At 52.2% G+C, this 25,370-nt stretch overlaps 1 protein-coding gene across 9 annotated transcripts in view; it reads right to left on the bottom strand.

The window, feature by feature from the left end:
• RNF220 (ring finger protein 220) overlaps positions 1-25,370 on the bottom strand; it is a 245,471-nt gene that overhangs the window by 17,474 nt on the left and 202,627 nt on the right. For 4 of the 9 annotated variants that reach the window (XM_080654971.1, XM_080654968.1, XM_080654969.1 and 1 more), the window contains exons 3-7: positions 20,339-20,395; positions 19,349-19,481; positions 11,645-11,690; positions 7,982-8,083; positions 2,414-2,456 (exon numbers count right to left, since the gene is read on the bottom strand). In XM_080654971.1, the coding sequence (XP_080511097.1) occupies positions 2,414-2,456; positions 7,982-8,083; positions 11,645-11,690; positions 19,349-19,481; positions 20,339-20,395 (381 nt within the window). Of the gene's footprint in view, positions 1-2,413; positions 2,457-2,583; positions 2,831-7,981; positions 8,084-11,644; positions 11,691-19,348; positions 19,482-20,338; positions 20,396-25,370 lie in introns of those variants that run through there. The other 5 variants (XM_080654970.1, XM_080654973.1, XM_080654975.1 and 2 more) reach the window with 3 other exon arrangements.

Genomic DNA, 25,370 nt, shown 5'->3' on the forward strand with positions numbered 1-25,370 from the left:
GTCTGAGGCAGGGAGCCATTCCAACTCCAAAACAGAGTAGTCGTAGAAAAACCTAACTCAATAGTAAAGTTACTATCCCAGCAGGACTGAGCATGGAGTTTGAGAAACGTTGGTCTGTGGCCTGGCCCATCTCTCCAATTTCCTGTGCTTTTGCTATAGATGTGATCATGTTGTGGTGCCCTACTTGATTTTGTGGATACATATCTAAATTCCTTTGCCTTGACTGCCCTAACCCTTGAAATCTCAGGCTCACGCCACCTTGACACTCTAGAGCAGCAATTTTCAACCAGTGTGCCACAAGAATTTTTAAAACATGCAATACCTGACTATTTACTCTTTTCCCTTAGATTGTTAAATAAAAATATGACTAAAGAAGGTGGGGGTGGGGGTGGGGGTAGGACAGGAGATGGATAGGAGGTAATCCACCAAAGACCTTGTATGTATATATGCATAACCCATGGACACAGACAATAGGGTGGTGAAGGCCTGGGGCGGGGGGGTGGGGTGGTCTGGAGGAGGTCAATGGGGGGGGGGGGGGGGAAAGGAGACATATGCAATGCTTTCAACAATAAAGAATTATTTTAAAAAATATGACTACAGCCGAAACCGGTTTGGCTCAGTGGATAGAGCGTCGGCCTGCGGACTGAAGGGTCCCGGGTTCGATTCCGGTCAAGGGCATGTACCTTGGTTGCGGGCACGTCCCCAGTGGGGGGTGTGCAGGAGGCAGCTGATCGATGTCTCTCTCTCATCGATGTTTCTAGCTCTCTATCCCTCTCCCTTCCTCTCTGTAAAAAATCAATAAAATATATTTTAAAAAAAATATGACTACAGGCAACACACAATAGCCTTCCGGTGTGAATGAATCAAAATTATATCTATTTTTTTTGTCAGCTTGGCAAAAAATATATATTTTTTTGTTTGCCACAGAATTTTAGTAATTAGTTTACGTGTGCCATGGGATGAAAAGATGAAAATCTCTGCTCTAGAGCCAGGGCTGGGCTGGAGAAGGGATGCTAGATATCAGAAAGGCATGGAGCAAAGGCCCCTGAGAGTGCTACAAGTCTGCATGAAGCAGTGTGAGAATAAAAAGGTCCTTTACCTATCATGCCTAGAGCCCAAACGAGTGCTTCCCTTTTAAGAAGGGGACTATGATAAACACTGTGATGACTGAATAAAGAAATGATTCTCACAGAATCACCAAAGAGGGCACGGTAGTGGATACTCTCCTTACCCAGGCCACCCAGAACAGAAGACCCCTTGTAGTCCCAGGAAAGCACCCTGGTGGATTAACCATCATCTGGAAATTCTCTGATAAACAAGGTAGGTTTGGTTATCTTCTCGCCAAAATAACCAAAGTATGGTAGGGAAAGTTTCGCTCCCTACCCAGAGGCAACCTCTGAGTAGGTAAAGTCAGATTTGCCCTGGAGATAGCATGGCATGGTCGGAGAAGCCCAGGCTTTGGAGGTAAACAAACTTCAGTTTAAATCATGGCTCAGTTCCATCCCAGCTGTGTGATTTTAAACCTCTGCAAGCCTCAGTTTCCTTATCTACAAAACGTGTGTTAACACCTTCCTCTTAGAAGTGTTATGATGATGCTCAACATGGTGTCAGCCCATAACGAATGCTTTCCTTTTCACAGAATGAGGCTCAGCCCGGCAGCAGAAACTAAGTGGCAGGAGTTGGGAATCATTTACCAGCTGGCCCAGAGATCCTAAGCCCCTTACAGCCAACCCCCAGACATACCACACCCTAGTCAGTACAAAAAGCCCGGCTTATTCAATCCTGTTCAGCTAATAGAAATACTCCAGAGGTTTGAATGGGGGGAGGGGGGGAAGAGGGGGAAGCCTGCCAGGTAGTGCATACACGGTGCGCTTTCAGACAGAGCTGTTGAGCCCACGCTGATCACCTTTGTGAAATGTGGGCCGACTGATAACTCAAAGAGCCCTGGGATGAGTTAGTTCCTGTTGCCGTGGGAACTCCAGATCTCATTGCATTGTCAAGTCTCAGCAGAGAGGCCGTATTCACACTACTGGGCACTGATTAAAAACTGGAAGAAAAACATTCTCAGCGCCCTGCCGGCTTGTACAGTGGGGTCCCAGTAGTTTGCAAATTCAAAGCTGAGCTCCCGAGTGGAATTGTGTAGCTTGTTCCTCATTCTCTGGCACTTATTGCCCCCCAGGGTTCTTCAAGGCCTTTAGAGAGGCTTGGGCAAAAGTTGGGAACCATAACCTCCATTAGACAGACGGGGAAACTGAGGGCGGCCACCTTGGTTAGCACACACTCACGCACTGTGACTGCGAGGAAGCCAACGGGCCCCAATGCCGGAGAGAGCCAGGCAAAGCCAGGAGCTGCAGGCAGCGAGGGAGGGAGGAGGCCGGGGGTGGGGCGGAGGGAGGGGCCGACCAAGACTCACCATTCAGTCGGGTCTGCCGGTTGGCTCGCACTCGCAGGAAGGTCTGGGGGAAGAGCCCGGGCAGATGCAAAAAAAGAGAAGAGCGTAAGCTGCGGCCTGGAGTCCCGGCCCCCGCCTCAGCACCGACCCCGGCCCAGGCCAGTCCCGCCCCAAACAGCCCGTAAACAAACCTACTTCCTCCCTCCCGCCGGCCCCCCTGCTCCGCCGGCCGCTCCGGGCCCTCGGCATAGCCGCCGGGGGCTGCTCTAACGGGACCCCGGGGCCACCGCGCAGTGCCGTCCCAGCCCCGGCTTCCGGCGCTCCGGGCCCTGCGGCCGCCCGGCCGGCGAGGGCGGCGATGCGAGCGGATTCCCCCCGGCTGCCCGGCGGCGGCGGCACTTCAGCTCCCAGCGGCGGCGGTGGCCATGTTGGCCCTGATCATGTGACCGCCGCCGTCGCGCGCGAGGGTGAAAGTTCAAGATGGGGGTGCAGCCGGACCGGGATCAGGAAACAGCTGCTGCACTCCGGTAGCAACCGGCTGGGCCCGCCCTAGGGTTCCTCCCACCCCTGGCCAGACCTACCGGCCCCTGAGCAGCTGTCGGGTCCTCCCGTCCCGCTCCACGCCCCTCCCAGCGCGTGGTCCCGCCCGCCGAGCGCTGTCCTGGGGCGGCCAGGTGTCCGTTGTAGATCCCACCGCACGCCCCACCTGCCCCACCCCCGCCCCTTTCCGTTCTGCGGTCCCGTTATTAGAAGAGTCCCAACACTTCGGCTGCCCGCTGGACACCACTTGGAGCTCCCACAGGCAGCGCCCATCCGCGCGGCGTACGTGGAACATCCCCCGCACAGGCGCCTTATTCCCGGGTTCCAGCTCGTTAGGGGCTACACGGTTCACTCAGGTGTGCTCACACCGGAACCTCGGGAGTGGTGTTTGATCCCACCTGCCTTCATTCTGAACACTCAGCCGGCTAGATCTCAGAGAGTCTACCTTTCAAGTTCTTAAAACAACAACAAACAAGACTTATCTCCGCCTCTGTGATTCTCCTACTCAGACACCTTCCAGGCCTCACCGAAAAAGACCTTTTCCTCTCGTGAGACTACTTCCATCCCTACTTTCATGATAGCCCGTACACATTGTATCAGCGTACTGGTCCAGGGTTAGGGCCATGTGTGAGCCACATGGGGGACCCACGCCCAGCGCTTGCCACCTAGGCAAGACATCCCTGAGGGCTTCTCCAATGGCTGTACTTATCTTGGATGTTACTGCTCCAGTTCATAATCTTACGAACTTTATAAATTTGCGGTTGTCTTCCATCTGGCCTTCTGTTTTCCAGTTTCTCTCCCTGTAGCCCATCCTCCACACTACACACAGTGTTATCTTTGTATTCAAAATTGACCCTGCCTCCCCCCTTCTTTAAATCCGTCAGTGATTCCCCACCTGCTGCAGCGTGGCATGCAGGCCTTTTCTGACCTCGTCTACTCCTCCAGACTCTTATTCTAGCACTCCAGCTCTCCCTGTGTCCTGACATCAGTGTCACAGAGCTACTTATAGTTCTTTGAGCACGCCATGCTCTGGCTAGAGGCTATCCTCCATGCCTCCATATCCACCACTTGGTTAACTGTTGTTCATCCTGCAGGACTCTGGAAGGCTTCACTTGCTTTTTCTTAAAATTTAAAATCTTTATTGTTGAAAGTATTACATATGTCCCTTTTTTCTCATTGATCCTTCTGGCTTGCCCCACCTCCTGCCCCAGGCCTTCACCACCCTATCCTCTCTGTCCATAGGTTATGCATGTATGGGTACAAGTTCATTGGTTGGTCACCTCCCACCCCCACCCCAGCCTGGAAGGCTTCACTTCACTTTCTCTCAAGGTTGGCTTGGTTGCCTCCTCTGAGTTTTTTTTTAAATTTTTTATTGTGTATACTTTGGCCATTTCTATTATTGATTCTTAATTTCACATTTTGCCTTAGGCTGCATTTACGCAATCAAACTAGCTTAATCATGTTTATTTATAGTTTGTTCTTTTTATACTTCTTTGAGGTATAAGGTTCGTTTGTTTATTTGAGATCTTTTTAAAAAAAATTTTTATTGACTTCAGAGAGGAAGGGAGAGGGAGAGAGAGAAACATCAATGATGAGAGAAAATCATTGATTGGCTGTCTCCTGCATGCCCCCTACTGGAGATTGAGTCTGCAACCCGGGCATGTGCCCTTGACCAGAATCGAACCCATACCCTTCAGTCTGCAGGCCAACGCTCTATCCACTGAGCCAAACTGGCCAGGGTGCCTCCTCTGAGTTTTCCTAATCCCCTGGCTTCCCTCTGAGCTTATATATTTTGATTGGTTACATACCTGTCCCTTCTTCTTGGGAGGTCATCTCTATCTAGTCACCCAGAACAGGGTTTTAGCATGCAGGAAATCATAGTGGGAAGGGGACCAGGAAACCTATGAGGGAAGCCCCTGAGCCCAGTGCAGGGCTGAGAAACAATCTAGGATTCAGGGATGGACAGACTCAAACTCAAATTCTGACTCTGTTACTCTTAAGAATATATGTGTTCTTAGAAAAGTCACTTCCTTTTTTCTAGGCCTGTTTCCTTAGCAATAAATTGGAGGGCAATGAATCCTAGCTTGTACAGTTGCTTATGAGGGTAAGGTGATGTAATGGTTAAGAGGTTAGGTAACCCAGCAGGAGCTAAATAAACGGGACTCCAAACAAGAAACCAAAACTCCTGATTTTGAGGCTGAGTTTGATGATTAAAAAAAAGAAAAATCTGCCTGGCTGGTTTGGTTCAGTGGATAGAGCGTCGGTTGGCCTGCAGACTGAAAGGTCCTAGGTTCGATTCCTGTCAAGGGCATATGCCTGGGTTGCGGGCTCGGTCCCTAGTAGGGAGCATGCAGGAGGCAGCAGATCAATGATTCATGTTTCTATCTCTCTCTCCCTTCCTCTCTGAAATCAATAAAAATATATTTAAAGAAAGAAAAAAGAAAAATCCAATACAATTGAGCAACTACTACATGTCAAGCATTGTGTAAAGATCAGGTGATGGAATACCCAGTTAGTCCCTAGGGCACTTTCCAACTTCACCTCCTACCAGTGTTCCTTGTGTTTTACATTCTAACAAAACTGAACTGATAGCAGGTCCCTCAGATACATGGTTTGGGTTATACTGCTATGCCTTTTGCATATAGTGTTGCCTTGATCTAGAATACCCTTTATTCCTTGTTCACCAAAGTGAACTCCTACTTTACCTCTGAAACCCTGTTCAGTCCTTACCTCCTCTGTGAAGCTTGCTCTGACTAATTTTCTCCTCTGTCCCCTGTGCAATTCTAGAAACTTAGACCCCTGTCACAGCACTTAAAACACTGGGCTCTAATTATCTATTTACAAATGTAACCCCTTGAAGGCAAGGACACTGGGCTGAGCATGAGTGGACACAGATAAATGTTTGAGTAAAGGGAGGGAGTAAAGAAGGATAAGACAAGGGCCTTGCCTTGGAAGACTCTATGTCTAGTGGAAGAATCAGGCTCATTGTGATAGATTAAACGTGGCCACTATGGTTCGCACCTGCTCCTATCAAGAGCTACATCTCATCGCTTGATCATGGGTTAGCTTTGTGACACTTTGCCAAGTGATGTGTGAATTCCAGAGTCTGGGTCTCAAGACACCTCGTAGCTTTGTCCTTTGCCCTCTTGGTGTGACACTACCCTGAGACTGCCAAGTAAGGAAGCTGGTCTAACCTATTGGAGGATGAGAGGCTGTGGGGAAGGGAACCAAGGTCCCCCAATCTTCCAGATATGTGGTGAGGCCATTTGGGACTTTCCAGCCCAGCCAGTCCTCCAGCTGAATGAGCTGCAGGAGTAAGGAAAGGCCTAGTCAACCAACAGAATTATGAGAAATAATAAATTGTGTTAAGCCACTAAGTTTTGGGGTGGTTTATTATACATCAGGGGATAACCGAAACATACCTAAAGGGGGGAACACAGCAAAAGTTGATAAGGACAATAATAGGGATGCATCAGGGTCAGGAGAAGAGGTAGCTAACTCAGAAAGGTTTCCTGGAGGTGATGGGATTTGGGCAGGTTGATGAAGGGTAAATAAAAATTGGATGGGGTGGTAAAATAGTCCTGTTAGAAGAAGCAGCATGTGTATAACATGGAGGCAAGAAAGGAATGGCATAACCAGGGAGTAGTTAGCATTAATTCGGCGAGCATAGCCCATAAGATTCATGGAGGGCAGTATTAGGAGTGGAAGCTGGAAATACAGGTTGAATCTAAATCACAGAAGGCCTAAGCACACCGTGCCTTGGCCTGATGGTGACTCTTGTCTGACTTTGTCAGCGGGTGAGGCTGAATGCTGTGACTGAAGTTGAGAGGATGGGTCCCTGGAAGCAGGGCTCTGTCCATACCTTTGAGGGAGACTTTCTGGGACAGAGCCTTGTCTCCACATCAGACCAGAATTCCCTAGGGTTGGGTCACTCCTCCATCTCAAACCAGGGTTGTCTGGGTGAGGGTCATGTCTCCCAGGTGCCGGACTGAGTGCCTTTTTCAAACCAGGGTTCCTGAGAGCAGGGATCCCTCCCCAGGGTGGCACTCTGGGCTGTGCGGTTTGAGTCCCATACAAAGGCATCCAGTGGAGGAGATGCCAGTGGAAGCTGGTGTCCAGCACACCCCTGACACCCCACTCTCTAAGCTCTGCACCCTGACGCCAGGCTGTGTCAGCTGGAAGAAAAGGGTGTTCGGAGAGAACAACTCTAATTCCAGCAATGGTTTTACGGGTGCCAGCAGTGACACTGGTTCCCCTACCCCAGGTTATGGGTCCCCGCTGCCTTGTTTTTCTGCATCAGATCAGGGCTTCTGAGTTAGGACTGTTTTTCCCTTTTCGCACTGGGGCTCCTGGAGAAGGCCTGTTGCCATATAGACAAGTGTTCCTTGGAGCAGGGCCCTGTTTCCCTCCATCTGCCTGGGGCTCCTAAAGGCAGGGCCCTGTCTTTCCTCAGAAGGAGAAGCTTCTGGGGGAAGTTCTTTCTCCTTCCTATCACAAAGGTCAAAACAGAGCTAGGCTGTTACCCCTAGGCCTGCTCTGATGGTTTAGGGTTGTGTGATTGTTTCCTTCCCTGTTTGCCCAAGGCACTCACAGGCAATGTCTGCCTCTCCTCCCCGCCAGCCCAAACCCCAGCAGCCGCCCCCTCCTCCCCCAGTCTGGGCAAGATACCAAGGTTTGGCAGGATTGAATGGTTATTTGCTTGCTCGGGGGATCATGGTTTTGAAGTGTGAAGTCTTCAGGTAGCTGGGGCTGTCTTTGGGTCCTTCATGACACCGAACCCTACAGGATACGTCCTGCTGGATGGGATGCTTCAGAGGTGCTGAGAGCCCACCAGAGCCTGGTGACCTTGGCAATGTCTCCCTAAAGTCCATCTGTTTAAGGCACATTCCCTGACACCTGTGCCTTTCGGGTTCAGTTAGGGACACGAGACACAGAGGGAGCCAAAAAGAGTTCAGGCCTCTCCTCTTGCCTCCTGAGGAGGGAGGAGTTAGTACCAGGCATGCCCGCTAAGCCCTCACCCAGTGAACTTACTTCTCACCCGGTCCTCACCTGGTATCTGTCTGAGTGGTGCAGGTCATCAGTGGCAGATGAGTGTGGGGATGCTGTCGGAGATTCTCCTTCTCTCTTGATGGAAGCAGACAACAGGAGGGACTAGAAGGAGAAAAAAGACATGTGGCCTCAGCAGAAGGAGACCTATAGTCAGGCCCCTAGTTTCTGCTCCTGTGGAGCTTTGGGAGCGAGGCCGCGAGGAGGAGGGTGGAGGGATAGAGGGACCACTGGAGAATCTGAAGGCATGTGGCCAGGTCCTGGGAGTGTCGTTGTGGGAAAGGATGGCTTGGCTCTCAGGGTGGGTAGAGAACCCCCTGGGAGGGCCCAAATCTCCTAAATCCCAGCTAATATCTACTCCAGTGGGGAAGACTCCCAGCCTACTCACAGAGACGCTAACATGATGTGCTTTCTCTTAGTGAGCAGATACTCTGGGACCCCCCCTGAAGGGTTGGGGGTAAAGCCACATACGGGCCACCCTGCCGGCCCCTAATACAGGCTGATGGCAGCCCCGCTATGGAGACAGTAAATTAAATAGTATGTATGAGTTTCTTGCGTGCAGCTAGGGATGTACGCTGGGTCCATTTATCCCCGCGCTGCGACGATGACCCTAGCAAAACCCCCAGCAAAACTAATCCCCCCATGTCAATCCTACACGGCCTCTTCTACATACGCCTGCAGTTTAGATTAATAAACTGTCCGCTTTAAAATGTGTGCGAGCATCACAATTCTAAATACCACATGGCACGTTCAGCCTGCTCTTGTTGGTTCTTGCCAAGGCCTGTTCAGCTGCAAAGTGGGGGCCTGGAGGCCTGAAAGCAATCCATACTTTCTCCCCCCACCTTCTCCAGCCTGTGCAGCTCGGAGCCAGAAGCATACAATTCCCTAGGAGGCCTCCCCAGCCTAGAAAACCATGCCAAATCGCCAGTGACAGCCCAAAGAAAGCAATTTGGGAAAGATGGAGCAGCCATTTATCCTTCATCTCCGACTGAGCCGTAGGATGTGACCCGCATGCCGTGGCCATGCTGCACATCCTCCGGCAAGGGCCCTGGGAAGGGAGGGGGCAGCTGCTGGCTGGCAGGGCTCCCTGACTCGGCCTCATCCCAGAGCTGCAGGAGGGAGGCTGGGAAGGGCCTGGGGTGGGATTCCCTGCTATGGGAGCCCCTTCTTCGCCCTCCCTGGCCCAGGGGGAGGCCTAGGAGGTGACCTGGTCCCGAGCTCAGAAAAGAGGCAGGCTTTCGGCAATGCCCTTCCCCTTCTCTGTCCAGAGGAGGATGCTGAGGAGGGGAAACAATGTACCCTTGCCCCCCACTGTAAGAAAGTGCAGGCTTGTGTGTCCCCCCACCCCTCTTTCTCTCCAGGTTAGAAGCCCTGAGAGGCCTCAGCATTACACCTGGGGCAAGTGGAATAAAAAAAGGTCACTGGCGCTTTTTAAACATGGACCAAAAAGCAGTAAAATGTGCTTTGAGAAAAAAAAAATCCCGGCATTAAATCATGACTTTTTGCCTGGCTCTTCGCCTCATTAAAAGTGGCCTTTTGGAAGGTAAAATTATCATTGTAAGCGATAAGATCTTTAAGAAAATAATTCACGGCTTCTTCACCCTTTAATATGATAGCCGCCACCGGCTAATTTTTTTCTTAATGGCAACGAGGCCATCAATCTTGTCGAAGGCCCCCTCGCCCTCTCCTCCTCCTCCCTCCCTCCTTGTCCCTGTCTTCTCAGTCTCTTGCTTGAACCTTCTACCTCGTGCCTCTTCCATCCATGACCTGTTTCCCTAAAGCCTCAGTCAAGGCAGAGGACAGACCCTGAAATGTCAGCTCTGGGGTGGAGCACATATCTGGAAGGGGCTGAGCAATGGCCCTTGCCTTGGAGTGTGGGTAGCTGCAGGAATCTTCCCCTTCTGGCAGTGGACTCTGATCTGGGTGTGTGTGCATTGTGAGCATGGGGACTGGGTATAAATATGGACCGCGTCTGTCCTTGGCACACCAGCCTTGCTGGGGTCCACATCTCAGCCCCGCCAGCCATGCTCAGATATCAGGTGTCAGTGGTTGTAATGGCTGAACTGGCAGCTTGTCTGTGACCAACCTGCTTCCATAACCACGACTACTGAAGGCTTCGAGCTGGGCCAGGCTCAGAGTGTGGCTCCCCACCTCCATGATCCACAGCTGCCTGTCACCCCTGCCTCTTCTCTTAGGGCTGGGAGGGCTTTGCTTCCTTGTTGCTGTGTGTTGGATGATTTCCCCGAATGAAGGTGCAAAGTCCATTCCCACCCTTTATAAAGGCCTGCAGGGGAGTTGGGACAACCCCTGGAGGTAATATTGATCCTTTCCCCAAAACTGCCCTCTCAGAGGTACCAGTGCCTTTAAGAAATCGAAACACAATAATCTCCTTCTCCAGCTTCTCTGACTGCTGACCACACCAGAGGTTTTGGAACTTTTCCCCCCTTAGGATGCTGGGATACCATGTTCTTCTGTGCCCCTTCTAACTCATGACTTTCTTCTTTCCTGTCTCTGGTACCTTATCTTTTTTTAAATGTTTTTTAAAAATTGATTTTAGAGAGAGGCTGGGAGAGAGAGAGAGAAACATTGATGTGAGAGAGAACTATCAATTGGTTGCCTCCAACACAGGATTGAACCCCCAACTGGGCATGTACCCCCACTAGGAATCGAACCCGCCAGCTTTTGGTGTCCAGGACGACAGTCCAACACACTAAGCCACACTGGCCAGGGCTGCTGTACCTTATCTTGACTCCCAATGCAGGAGTCTCCAGATTCTCTTCTTGGCTTTTGCTCTAATCTCTCCTTACACCCTCCCTCACTGATTTCACCCATTCCCAAAGCTTTGACACTCACTCCCCACTCCCTATAAAAAGGACTAGGGATTCCTGCCTTTCCTGTCATATGAGAACTTAAGAGAAAGGATGCTGAAGTGTGAGGGAGGGGACACTCACTGATCGAGGGTTCAGTCTTCCTCCCCAGGTCCCCACTCCCTGAAAAGCATCCCCTGTGGGGAAGCAGTACCATCTATCTCTGTGGCCACCTATGGGGAGCTTTTGGTACAAGTCATGTCATTGTGCTGAGGCCTCTTTGGCCCCTCCTTTGAGCCGGCTACTTGTCCTTCACTTTTCCTTTCTCCATCTGATGCTTTCAAACTTCTCTCCCATAGTGTCTGTTCAGAGGGGCAGACTGTCTCCCCAAATGAGTCCAGCATCCTCTCTGGCTTCCTGTTGCCCTCAGGACAAAGTTTGTTCTCTCTCTCTCTCTCTCTCTCTCTCTCTGTCTCTCTCTCCAGTCTGGCTTCTAAGGCCCTGTGCCATCTGTCTTCACCTGCACTTCTATATGTCCCTTTACTTGCTACAGTTCACCTTCCTCCTTTGAGTCTCCCCTGCTTTAGAGTCCGGATCCCCAACACCCCCAGGCCATTTTTGGCTTTAACCCCTGTCCTGACTGGAAGAGGAGGAAGTCGGATGAGCATACCCTGGCTCATACTCAGACGACACAGACATGCACTCAAGTGCACAGGGCAGCCCTAGGCCTGGGGCCTACACTGAAACCCTAGAGGCAGTTGGGGTTCCAGGAAGAGCTCCTTTTATCCTCAAGAGGAACCAGTTCTGGGTGGGTCTAGGTTAGGGTGGGCTGGAAGAAAACACACAATTGGCCACCTACCTTGGGAGTACCTGGAGCCATGGCATCCTTCAGAAGGGAATTCTTGCTGCCAAGAAAGAAGAGAACAGGGTGACCATTCCACTTGCTGCCCAGGGCATGCGAGAGTAGAATAGCAGGAAGACCCCAAAAAGAGGAGGCATAGCCAGCCCAGCCCAGCCATTTTGGCCAAGCTCCACTCTGCCTAGTTCGGTGTCCATCGTGCTAAGCGCCAGAGCTGGCTCCTGGGAAGGGGGTACAGACACTAGACATGGTAGGCTCCCCGGTGGGTCTGAGGAAAGAGGCTTTACCTGACTCCTGGTATCGGCCCTGAAGATTCTGCCTGTCCTGAATACCCCCTTTCCTCCACCCTCTGTCCCCAGCCTGCTCTTAGCTCCTCTGGGATTGGGGTGATGGAGCTGACATGGCTCTTGTCAATTCTCCCTCCAACACGCTGCAAACTGCGTTAGGCCAGGAATGATCTCCCCCTGATTCAATTTGTCAGCCCCAGGCCCTCCGGCATCCGGCGCGGCAGGCGGGCGGGAGCTGGGCCCTGAAATATGGTGGGTGGCTTGGAGCAGGCGGGGGCGGGGGCAGGAGGTGATAGATGGGCTGTGGGGGAGGCGAGGACTGTGTTTAATAACAAAATTGGTATGCAAGGCCACATCCCGCGCTAAGCATGAGTGATCCAGAGCCACAAAGTATTACAAATCCCCGCTAAACAGATGCTGACAATGGAACAAGACGTATCAAATCAGATCCACTTCAGAAACATTAATATCCCTGTTCCTGTCCCTCCCTCCCTGCTGCCCCCGCTATGCTCACCACATCTGTGCTCACACATTCATGCACGTGCACTCACTCAAACACCCCCCCCCCACACACACACACAAATACATGCACACAGAGGTGCTGGCTGATACACGCACAGAGGCAGACACAGCCCATTCACACAGGGTCCCTGCACAGACACGTGTACAAGCTGTCCAGGTAAAGCACACCCACAGATAGCCATAAAGCACAAAGACACACACCCAAGGCAGAGCACGTGGGGGTAGACAGACTCTCCGGGTGTATACACAGGGAGCACCCTCAGGGTCAGACATGGACACACCCAACACACAGGCAAAGGTATAGGCAGATGCAGAAAAAAGTAGTCATTCTCAACCAGGGCCATTTACCCCCAGGGTCATTTGGCAATGTCTGGAGACATTTTTGATGGTTATCACATGGGGTGGGGCGTTTGCTATTGGCATTTAGTGGGTAGATGACATTAACCATCCTATAGTATATTGGGTAGCCCCTCACAATAAAGAATTATCCAACCCAAAATGTCAATAGTGCTGAGATTGAGAAACCCTGGTGTAAAGGCAGATATACTCATATCCATTGTCTCTCTATCATGCTGTCAACAGTCATGTAGATACGTGTGGCCACACCCGGTGCTCAGACAAGCAAACAGATGCACGGGCACAGAGTCCTATTCCCGAGACATGTCCATAAAGATACACTCACCACAGTCACCCTTCCTGAATGGAGAGCTGCTCCCAATCCACATCCACATAAATGCATGCTTAGACACAGAACCGACACACACCCAGGCACTCAGTCACCCACAACGGCAGACACACGGACACACACCCACGCAGATATGTATGTGACAGTGCAGGGGCCCCCAGGCTCCGCAGCAGGGTGAGCCTAAGGTCTGAGTGTAAAGCAGAGCTGTCTGCCTGTCTCATCACACAGTGGGAGCATCACAGACTGGGAAGGACAGGCAGACAGACACGATTCCATTCAATTACACTTTGTTCATAAATGGTCCTTGTATTCCTGCTCCATGCCTGGCCCTGATCTAGGTACAGGGGATCCAGAGAAGAAACCGGGCTGCTCTTGAGGAGCAAGTAGCTCGAGCATTCCCGACTTTCATCGTTCCTTCATTCCCTCAGTCAGCAAGTACTGACATCTCCATTGTGCTGGGCACTGTGCTTAGCCCTGCAGATACAGACATGAGGCATCCGCTGTATAATGTTGTTCTCACCGGACCCCTGAACTGAGGTCCGAGTATTACTACCTGAGCAGGAGCAGGTTGGAACAGAAAAGGGAGAAATGAACAATTACGGTGCACCCGCCACATGCGGCAGGCCTGCGCTAGGTATGTCATATGTGTTATCTTACCCTTCACAGAAATTTTTAAAAGTTGACTAACAGGTTAAGTGACACTTCTCTGCTCACACAATCTGGATTTGCGTTCATGTCCGACGGAGCCCAAACTGCTGCTTTTCCACTGCCCAGCCAGCCTCCCTAATCATACCCAGGGGTTAGGATGAGATAGATCTTTTTCTCTCTGGGCTTCGGAGAGGGTCCTGCTGACTCTGGGCGTTCCTTTACTCTGCTGATGAATAGAAATGGGGACATTGAGGGTCAGAATGTCCAGTCTCCCTGGATCTTTTCCTGGCGATTCTCTTCCCTTTCCCTCGTTTAGACTGGTACTACCCCAGATTCCTCCCTCTCTCTGAGCCTGCACCCCCTCCCTACCTTTCCTCTAACTACCTGATCACTTCCAGATGTGCTTGGTCCCCTAGAGACAGGAGCCTGGCGAAGGGCCCGCCTTGGAGAGGAAAGGTCTGAGCCCCAGAGCTGCAGGCAGCCCGCCTCCCGCCCAGCCCATCCACTCAGCTCTGCCTTCCGTCCCTCCCTGTTTCCACAGACCGCCCCCAACGATTTCCTCCCTTCCTCAGTCACTCGCTGCCTAGTGATCCATGGGTTTTAAATTATAACTGGGACCCAGGAAACGCGTTCCTAAGTACAATATTCATGGGCTGGGCTGACACTTTTAATTAAGGTGATTTACACTGAATTATCCTTGGAAATAAAGAAATGGTGCACTGCCGGGGAATAAACCATCATCACCAGCCGCCTTTGTAAGTTACACTTCGTTTTAATCTATTTGGGGAATTGTTTATCTAGTTCATTACCCAACCAAACACCGAGGCCGGCCTTAAATAAGGCTTAAGTGGGGGTGGGGGCACTGCCATCTCCACACCCCGCTTCTCCTCCATGGTCCCCAGCCTCCCTCTGGGTCCTTCCAGCCCTTTTAAAGCACTGACCAGGGAGCCAGCTTCTCGTTCTAGAGGCCAGAACTGGCAGTGGCTCGGGAAACCTCCCAGAAGAGGTGTCTGAGCTCAGGCCCAGCCAAGCCAAGCCTCCCTTTCAGCTTCGTGCAATCTCTCCACGTCCAAGGCCTTTTCCTCTGGGTGGAAATTCCTGCCTGAGGGCCACAGAGGAGTCTGGGGCAACCCTTCCTCCCACCGGCCCTTCCATCTCCAGCTCCCATCTGTGTTCCTGCCTGTCTATCAATACACACCCAGTCTCCACCACCACAGCTTGGCTCAGCATGCCAGAGCCCTGTCCACCATCTCCTTCCCTCAGACATCTGCTTCTCTGCCATCATTACCCTTCCTGCCACCCAAGTCAGAAAGCTCTTCCTAGTAAGTACCCACTAAGTCATCAGCCAAGTTCTTCTGCTTCTTCCTCCACCACTCTCTCATCATTCCCTCTTCCCACTGTCATTGTGCTAGGCCAGCCTCATCATCTGTCCCCTGGACTAGCCCAACCTCCTCACTTGCCTCCCTGCTTCTCCTCCAACTCACACCCACACTGGCCTGGCCTCCAGAGTGATTCTCCTACAGCTCTACAGCTCGGCTCCCTCATCAGCTTCTTCCGGCTCACCAATGTTCTAATTACCTCTAGGACAACCCTCCAGCATCAAAGGCCCTCCACTATCTGTCCTCAATTGAATTTTGCCTTCCTTGTTCTAACTAGCCGATCCTGGGGTCTAATGGAACCCCGCGCAGGACTGGGAGGGGAAAGAGAGAGGATGGGGTGAGGGAGGGTGTGTGGACATTGCTTCTGAGCTGAAATGTAAAAGGACTTGGAAAAGTGTAAGTCTTTGCCATCGGAGTTCTGACTTTTCTTCCTGTAGGTGTCTACCTGCCCGTGTGCCCGTGGGAAGTGGTTCTCTTGGGGTGTGTGAGCACATCATGGCTGTTGGAATGGGGTGTGCGTGTGCCTGCACATCATGTAGGTGTTTGAGTCTGTGAAAAGCAGCCAGCGCTAGTTTGGGAGCTGGAAGGTGGGCCCTGGGGGTATCTGTGTGGGCCCTGGTGGGGGGGGGGTATCTGAAATAGCAGCTGCTGGGGTGGGGGGACACAGGGAAGGAGAGGCACAACACCAGGCCCACCCTGAAGGTGTTCCCTGGGGAACAACCATGTGGATGGAGGGACCGTCCCTCCTGGGTGAGGCAGAAGTGGGCTGAGGGAGAAAGGGAGAGCAAAGGAGGCAAAGGCAGGGTAAGAAAGGAAAGGGAACGGTTGGAGAGAAGAGGAAAGAAGGAAGGGAGCAGGAGGAGAAGGAATCATGGAGCAGAGGGGAAAGTGCTGGGGAGGAAGCCTCCAGCCTTGTGCCATGGATGGGGGAATGCCCTCATTTGGGCTCTACCCGCCTGCAGGACTCAGTTTCCCCATCTGTGAAATGGCTGGTAAAAGGCCACTCCCAGCTCAGGGAGCTGAGAGCCGCTAGAGGAGGAGGGAACCAGGTGCCACATCTTTTCCCAGCCTCCTCTGCTCTCCTCCAGCCTCCCTGAGAGCAGGCAGGGGCGGGGCAAGGGCAGCCAAGGCTGGGCCCTCCCCGCTAGCCCGCAGGGAGCTGACACGCTCCTAGGGAATTTATCACGCACCCAATTACAATGTTAATTGGCAAGTTCCTGAAATCAATTAATTCGCAAATTTTTTCCAATTAAAAATCCAGATAAATCATGAGGGCGGCGGCGGCGGGCCGGTCCAGCCTGCAGCCCGGTGGGCGCAGCGGCCGCAGGGAGGGGAGAGGGACGGCGAGGGGAGGGGGCCGCGGGCGCGGCTGCCCTTGAACGCCTTTGCCGGCCGGTCGGACTGTCAGCGCGTTGGGCTCGGCGGGGCCGAGACAGATAAAACCATCGACCCGTCGCCGCCAGCGCTTCGGCTTTATCGATCCGACGGGAATTTCACTTGCTGTGCAGATCCCGCTGTCCGGCTGTCAGACATGGGGGGGGGGGTGGGGGCGTGCCAGAGGTTAGGGGGTGCTGGGCTGGGCCTGGACGTGAGGGGCACAGAAGTGGGGGAGGCAGCACAGAGACGTGAGAGGTGGCACGGATGTGGGAGTTCGGGTGGGAAACTGACGTGGGAGTAAGGGTGTGAAAGTAGGAGATGCTTTGAGGGGATGTGGGGGCGGAGGGACAGGTGCAGGGGTGGGGCCATGGGGATAAGGCTGTAGTGTGCCCCCCACTGAGGAGGCAGAAAGAAAGCTTGGACTCCCATTCTCCACACCTTCTTAGGGGTGCACTGCTTTTACAAGGCTCTGCAGGTCCCTCCATCTCTGCCTCTATTCTCTGTTCCTGTTGAGGGGCAGTCTCCCATTGGGAGCCCATTACCCAGAAACCCTCCTGCACAGGCAAGGGGTGGAACGCAACTGCAGAAGGATGCTACTTTCACTCTCTGACCCTTCCAGGATAGTCCCAGGTGTGTGTGTGTGTGTGGGGTGGGGGGGTGGGGGAGTGAAGAGGATAGACACGAGTTAGATTGCTTGCTTGAGTGTAATCTTATCTTTACCATTTTATTAGTTGTGCAACCTTAGAGAAGTCACTTAACCTATCTGTAGCTCAGTTTCCTCATCTGTAAAATGGAGTTAAAATTATTACTTACCCCAGAGAGTTGTTAAAATTAAATAAATTAATGCAATGCAATACCATTATATGCTATGGCACATGGTGAGTGTTCATCAGGATAATAATTATTCTTATTAGTATAGTCTTTTGTGGTAGTTTTAAGTATTCCTACAAATTCGTTGATACCATTCCCTTCAAGAGGTAGAGCTTATAGGTTTATCCTCCTCTCTTGAGTGTGGGCTGGGCTTGGTGACTTGCGTCTAATGAATAGAATAGACTATATTGGAAGAAATGGAGACTAGATCATAAAAGGCATTGTGGCTTCCTTCTTAGTCTCTCTCCTGGATCACTTCCTCTGTGGGAAGTCAGCTGCCACGTCATAGGGAAACTCGAGCGGCCCTGTGGAGAGCCCCGCTGTGCAGGACCCGAGGCCTCCTGCCCACAGCCATGTGGGCGAGCCATCCTGGGAACCGACCCTGCAGTCTCCGCACACCTTCAGAGGACTGCAGCCTCATGGAGACTCTGAGCCAGAAGCCGCAGCTCCCTGCAGCGCCCTAGCGAAGCCGTTCCTGAACTGGCCCGTAAGAACTGAGATAATAAATGTTGTTTCAAACTGTTCAATTTGGGGATAATAGCAATAGATAAATAATTAATCTCCCTTCAAAATTCAGCTTGGGCCTGACCTCCCTCGGGAGGCCTTCTCTGCTCTGTGCCTGGGTTGGTGCCTCCCCGAGGCTCCCACAGCTCCAGTCCTTCCCACGGAGCCGTCTCCCTCCCTCAGGGTCTCCATTGCCTGGTTCTGCTTACTCCCATACATTGAGCGTCAGCATTTCTGATTCACCTTGGGGTCCCCCGCACCCTGCACAGGGGTGAGGTGAGAGGGCAGCAGGAAGGAGCATTAGTCTGGTTTGAGGACTTGAATTGAACTGGTGGGGCAGGCTGTTCTCTGTGGAAATTGTATTTTCCAAAGATGGTTGCAACCATATCTCCCATCACCCATGCTTTTCCATGAGCTTGCCTTGCTCCCATCACGCGGTGGGTGAATGTCTCTTCCCTTTGGATCTGCGTGGGCTAATACTGCCTTGATCAATAGAGTACAGCAGAGGTGACATTAAGTGATTTCTGAGGCTAGGTTATGGAAGGTGACCCAGCTTCCATATCGTTGGTGAGAGCATTTGTTCTAGAGCTCCAAGCCACCATACAAGAAGGTCAACAATTGCAAAGCTGCCATGCTACGAGCAAGCCCGGGCCACTTGGAGAAGCCATGTGTAGGTGCTTCGGTCACAGCCCCCAGCTGAAGTCCCAGGTGACAGCCAACATCAACGACCACACATGGGAGTGACAGAGCCTCCAGGGGAGCCCAGCTCCCAGCTATTGAGTCTTCCCAGACCTTAGGCATCATCCCCTCTGTGCTGTGTGAATTCCTGACGCCACAGATTCCATGGACATAATGAAATGCTTGCTTTAAACCGCTAAGATTTGGGGTAATTTGTTACACTCTCTGCTCTGTTTGATAACCTGGCTCCTCCACAAGGCTGTCCATGAGGCTCCGCCCAGTTCTTGAGGCAGGGACAGGGGAGGTGGGTAAAGCAGTGGTGACACACCTGAACACATTCTCAAGATTGTCACCTTTCAGACCCGAGCTTCCTGAGGAGGTAGTGTTTACTCCCCTGGAGGGCAGCACCAGCCTGCACGTCTGGTGGGGCTACCAGGCCTGCTGCTCTTGCCCTGCCCCGAGGCTCAGCATGGCAGTGCAGGGACTATGGCAGTGGCTAATTGCTTTCTAGCTCCTCTTGTGCCCTTTAGAGGCCTGAAGAGGGGTCACTCTCTTCCCATCTCCAAAAACAGAGCAGGAAGAGAGAGGCAGCACTATTCAGCTGGAGGACTGAAAGCAGAGTGGAGGACGGCAGCAGAGCCTTGCCTTCTGACTAGAGGCTGGGGTGTGGGCCAGACGGCGTTCCTGGGACTTGGTAGCTAGAACCCTGAGTGGGATCCTTCTGGCAGGCAGGCCCTCCTGTTACGTGGCTTACCTGGTGGGCAGTTGGGCCAGCTGTTCCAGTTCTTGCTCCATATGCTCCTGCAACTCGCTGGGCCTCAGCAGGACCTGGCAGATGGGGCAAATAGGGGCCTGGCTGTCAAACAATGCTGCTGCCTTTTTCTTACCTGGTGAGGGAAGAACAGACAGAAATATAAGTGGGGCCGGTCTGTGGAGGGAAACCCAGTGTCCTAATCCTCGGACCCAGACCTGCCGATGCCTCCTAGGGCTTCTTGGCTTTGAGAAAGGTGAGCCTGAGGGTCTCAGAGCTCATGAGCATCACCTCTCTTTGCAGCTCCAGAGGCTGTGAACGGCACCTCCTCAGCCAGCTGCCCCTCTCAGAAATCTATTGGGACACAAATAATGCTCTAGGCCAGCGATTTTCAACCGGTGTGCGCAAGAATTTTTAAAACATGCAATACCTGATTATTTAGTCAGGGGGCACTGACTTATCTTCTCTTAGATTGTCAAATAAAAAAATGACAACGCAACATAAACTGATGAACAAAAATAGAACCAGAGACATAGAAGCATCGAACAGACTGTCCAACCTATGAGGGAAGGCGGGGGGTGAGGGGTTAAGAGATCAACCAAAGGACTTGTATGCATGCACATGAGCATAACCAATGGACACAGAGAGTAGGGGGGTGAGGGCATGTGCTGGGGGGTGGGAGAGGCCGGGGAGAGATCAATGGGGGAAGAAAGGAGACTCATGTAATACTTTAAACAATAAAGAATTTAAAACAATAATAATAAAAATGACAACAGCCAACACAACAATAGCTTTCTGGTGTGAATGAATCAAAATGATACCTATATTTTTTGTTAGATAGGCAAAAAATATATTTTTTGGTGTGCCACAGAATTTTAGTAATTAGTTTATGTGTGCCATGAGATGAAAAAGGTTGAAAATTGCTGCTCTAGGCAATCAAACCTTGATCACTTCATTTCACACGGGTTAGTGAAGGTCTCGGTTTAATCATACCATCGCCCAGAATGCCAGGTCTCTCCTTTCCCCTCACTGCTTCCACACTCCCGAAATCTGGAGAAGGAAGAAAAGAGGGAGAAAGGGGATCCATTCCTGCAGTCATTCCACAAACACTGTCCGCTGTCTACCCTCAGCAGTGGGATGTGGACTAGAGTCAGATCTAGTCCCTGCCCTGAGGCCCTCACAGTCGAGTGGAGAAGCCTGGAAAGGGCCCGGGTGCACGCCATCTTTCAGGGTGGCTTTCTCTCCCAGCTCCTCACTTTTCCCAGGGCTCCTTTCCACGGCCCCTTCTGTCCTCGTTCTGCATGCTGGACGACCTTGTTCCCTCTTCTGGCCCTAATTCCCACCTGTGCCCTCCAGAATCTATCCCTGCCCCAGGTCCCTCCATGTTCTGCAGAGCCCTATATCCAAAGACCTTTTGGACACCCATGCCTGGATATTCCCAGAGAATCTGAAACTCAACAATCCTAAAAGGAGTTTTTCCTCTTTTTCACCCCTCCCAGACCTGCTCCCTTCAGCAGTGCCCATCTCAGTTAGTGACACTTGCATTCACCTAGTCGCCCAAGCCAGTAACATTTGCCTCAACCCCCAAGTCCTGTTCGTTTTCACCTTCGATATTCCTGGAATCTTATGCTCCCGGTTCAGGTTGTACCACCTCTCACTTGGATAACCTTACTGACCTCTGTGAGTCTCACAGATTCTGGGCTCTCCCCCCAAAATATCCTTCCAATTGTGTGCTCCCAGTACACAAGTGCACATGCATATAGTGCGGGCTATACTGGCTTGGGGGCTGGTGGGGAGCCTCAACTCTGTCCCCACTCTGTCCCTGGCGATAACCAGAGCACACCATGCTGGGAAGGCGCCTGAAGGTTGCCTAGTACACCCCCTTGGGACGCCTAACCCCCCTCCCTTGCCACTTTCCCCACCCAGGGCTCCGCTAGCCTCTGCTAGTAGGTGTAGGGTTGAGGAGCCCCATTCATCCGGAAACATCCCTGCCTATCCATGTGAACTTTGACTGTAGAAAGGACTTCTTTAGCCTAAGCCTGGACTTTTCTCTCTGCCTCTTCTGCCCACTGGGGCCCAGAGAAGGTGAAAATCAGTTTGAGAAATAAGCAGCCGTGCCAGTGATGATCAAGATGGTTGCCTGAGAGGGTTGCCAGTTTAAAAATATAAGATGCCTAGTTAAATTTGAATTTCAGATAAAGAATGAATACTTTTTAGTGTAAGTTTGTCCCAAATGCTGCATGGGACTAAAAGTTATTCATTGTTTTTCTAAAATTCAAATGAACCTGGATGCCCTGTATTTTTATGTGCTAAATCTAGCCATGCTATGCCTGAGGGACCTCCCAGATCTGGCCAGCACGGGAACCCGCCTCCCTTGGACACAGCCTGAGGATGACCACGGCTCTCCTGGATGCCTGACTGAGTCGTCCGAGAGCTCAGAGGAAGGAGTAATTCATTCTGCGTATGTGTCTCGAGGAGTGAAAAAAAAAGAAGGCTAACCAAAAAAATGAAATTTAAGTTGTGACTTGGAAGTGTTCCAGGCAGAGAATGGGAGCAAATGAATGAATGAATGAATGAATGAGTTTTGAGTTCCTTGTGGGCAGAGATCATTTCTTATCCATCTTTATATCTATAGACAATTGAAAACAGACCTGACATAGACTAGATGCGCAAAGAGGAAGCAAGGGAGAGGAGAAGAGGAAGGGAGGGAGGTGAAGGAAGAGCAGGTTGTGCTGGAAGCCAAATGACCTTAGCAGAGCTGGGTGTCAGCTTGGAGGCTGTGTTTGTGTCAGGATGGGGAAGGTAAGGTTCTCTCTAGTCTATGTGGCTAGGTCTCTGAGGAGGGCAAGGGGCCCTACTGATCCTGTGCCGTGGCTGTGCCGCAGGTGCCCAGGGGACAGCTGGCAGGCAGCTCTGAGTAAGAGAGGCGGTGTAGTGCTGGTCTGGGAGTGAGGGGATGAGGATTTGAGTCTTAGCTCTGCCTCTCACTTCACTCAGCCAGAGAATCTCAGGGTGAGTGAGACCCATAGTCTCCAGGCCATTATCTATATTTTACAGATGGGAAAACTGAGGCTCAGAACTGGAAGGGACCCCTGTGCTTAGCTCTTGACCTCATTGCCTCATTTATTTGTAAGTTCAGCAAATATTTCTCAAACAATTATTCTACTTCAGTTATTATTCCAGGAGAAACTAGAATTCAGAGATAAATAAAACACACGCTGGGCCTCAAGGAGATCACAAACTAGTAGGGAAGCCAAAAGGGAAAGTTAGTGATTGCAGCCACCGCAGCCCTGGTCAGGGCTGAGGGGGGCATGACTGGGCGCTCTGGGTGGGGCAGGAGGGCCAGAGGACAGCTGCTGGGGGCTAGGGGAAAGACGAATAAGAGAGTTGACAAGGCTGTTGAAACAGATCACTGAGGCTAGGCTTGGGGCTTAAGAGGGAATGGTAAGAGAGGAGACTGGAGAAAGAGGGGGATCCAAGGCATGGATGGGGTCTGCCTGAGATGGAAATATGAGGCTTTAAGCCCCGTTTGGCTTGGAATGCCAACTCTGGCTCTTAGGGCTCTCAGAGCCCAGATTCCTCCCTCCATGCCTGGCACCAGGCCTCAGCATTCCCATATACCCTTTCTCAGTTCACCTGTCTTGCTGCCACAGAGATCTACTTTTCTGAAACTGAAGCTGGGCCTCAGTTTCCCTGTTGGGACAATGGGCCCTCTTCCTGGCTCCCAGCGTCAGGAATAGCATCGACAGGGATCTGCAGAGGAACCCCTCAGCCTGCGTTCTCCATTCCACCCCCATTTTCTCAGGGGATGGAGTGGCAGGTGTCAGTGTGGCCATGGGCCTCCTGCTCCCCTCCCCTGCTGTGTTCCCTATAATTTTATATTGAGACCTGTGGTCATGACGTGGGTTTTACTGCACTAACGACATGGCCTGCCCAGGTTTAATGACAAAATCCATACTCTGGCCCTGGGCCTGCTCCTCGTTTGCATAATTCCCAGAATACAGCTCCCTGAAGCTTTTGACCCGGGCCATTACAGTGGCCATAAAATGGGCCATAAAACCGCTGGGGATGGCCCAGAGGAGGGGGCCATGGTCTTGTGGGGGTGGGAACGAAGTCCTCAGCCCCCTACTCTTCCTCGGCCTGGGAGGAGGCATCCTCTGGCTCTCCCCTTCCACAGTTCCTAGGCTGGAGAGGCCTCCAGAAATCCTTAGCCCAGCTGTCCATCAGATGCAGAAATCACAGGTAGGCAGACCGAGCCCACCAGCGGCAGGCTGTCAAAAAGCATCTTCTCCTTGAGCATCCCTTACTCCTGCCCTCGCCTCCCACCCCATAGCTGGCCAAGCCCTGTGCCACAGGTGGGTCTAGGTCATTTGGGCCCATGTTCTATCTTGTCCCTCTTCAGGAGGCCTAGTTCCCCAGGGAGGTCAGGAGCCAGTCTGAGCAGCACGGTGGGGAGACACAGGAAACATGAGGGGATGGGGACAGGGACGGGGACGGGCTGTCAGTGCTAAAGATGATGAATGGAGGAGGTGAGGCAGGAGGCCTAGTGTTATCGGCAGTAGATGGCGGGTGCGGGCGCTCGCCGCTCCTGCTAATCCCCGGGCGCTGCCTCAGCCCTTGCACTGATAACGAGGAAATGGGACTGACAACAATTTTTAGCTGAGAGATTCTTCACCAAAATGCCAGGCGGCCGGAGGTCTGACAGCGCCTGATTGAGTGTGTGAGTGTGTGGGGGGAACGCCTGCAGCCCCCTCCCCTCCCATGCAAAGATGGATCGCTCATTCTGCCTCCCGTCCACATTCATTACCGCACCTCCCTCCCGCCACCCCCGTTCCCACGGCACCTGCCGCCTCCATTTCTCTGCCTGCCGCAGGTATCCTTGGAAGCACGAGAGCAGGGAGCGGAGGGGACCCTGACCCTATCCTCAGCTCAAAAGGCCTCGAGGTGACTGCAGAGTCAGGGCTGAGAGTCAGGCCCTGCCTGGAGGCTCCCTGGCTGTGTGACCTCTAGAGGGTCTCTTTCCCTTTCTGAGCTGCTGGAATGCCTTCCCCACTAGAAAACAAGAGGCTTCAACAGGAAGTGACTGGCTGTGGCTGTGAGGGGGATACAGGCAGGCTGAGGACAGAAGGGAGGTCAAGCCAAGTAGCTGTTTCCTTGCCTGGGCCAGACTCTGACAGTTCAGCTCTCAAGCCTTGGAACAAGGCCTTGGGTACCTGGGGTCCCAATTCAGTCCTCTGCTGCCCCCCTCTGTTGGGAACTTCGGACCATTGGGAACAGGCAACTCCAGGGCTGGCACAGCTGCTCCTAGGCCATCTTCCATGTGAGGCCTGTGCCGAACTGGACACTGGAGGATGAGGGTCTCGTTCAAAGGGGAAGTCCTCCCTTGCTAGGTCACTAACCCAGCTTTGGCCCTGCGACTCCCCACCATGTGATGGCCTCTCTGGCTTGGCCTGTTTGGTTTTGTCCCAGTTCTGTTGCCCGTGCTTCCATCCTACCTCTCCGTTTGTTCAAGCAGCAAATCCCAGCGGCACCATCTTTCCTCTACAGACCCTAAAAGGCAGGGCTTGACTGCCTGGTGTCTGACTTAGGAAGGAGGAGGGTTAAAATGAGGGCGAGGGTTAACCCTAAAGACAAATGGCAATGGAGGCTGGAACTTCTAAGAGTATGTACGTGTGTCTATGCATGTGTTTGTATGTATACACGTGTGTGTGTGTCCTCTCCCTCCTCTCCCCACACCCCCAGTAGAAGGGCCTCCATTTCCTAGTGACCAAGACACAGCCTTCAAGCAACATCCAGTGGAGTTACTTCTTAGTGGCTGTGAGACCTGGAGCAAATCACTGACCACTTCTGAGCTTCAGTTTCTTCTTGTGTGAAACAGGGATAATAATGACTAACTCCCAGGACTTTTGTGAGTATCCAGTTAAATCAAGGCTGTGGACAGGTGACGAGTCATTATTATCTCCAGGAGGACACTAGCACAGCTTGTTATTTGTGCCTGTGTTTACCCCATCCCAATACCAGCCTG

Source organism: Plecotus auritus, assembly GCF_963455305.1.
Source record: "Plecotus auritus genome assembly, chromosome: 2".
Taxonomy (NCBI): domain Eukaryota; kingdom Metazoa; phylum Chordata; class Mammalia; order Chiroptera; family Vespertilionidae; genus Plecotus; species Plecotus auritus.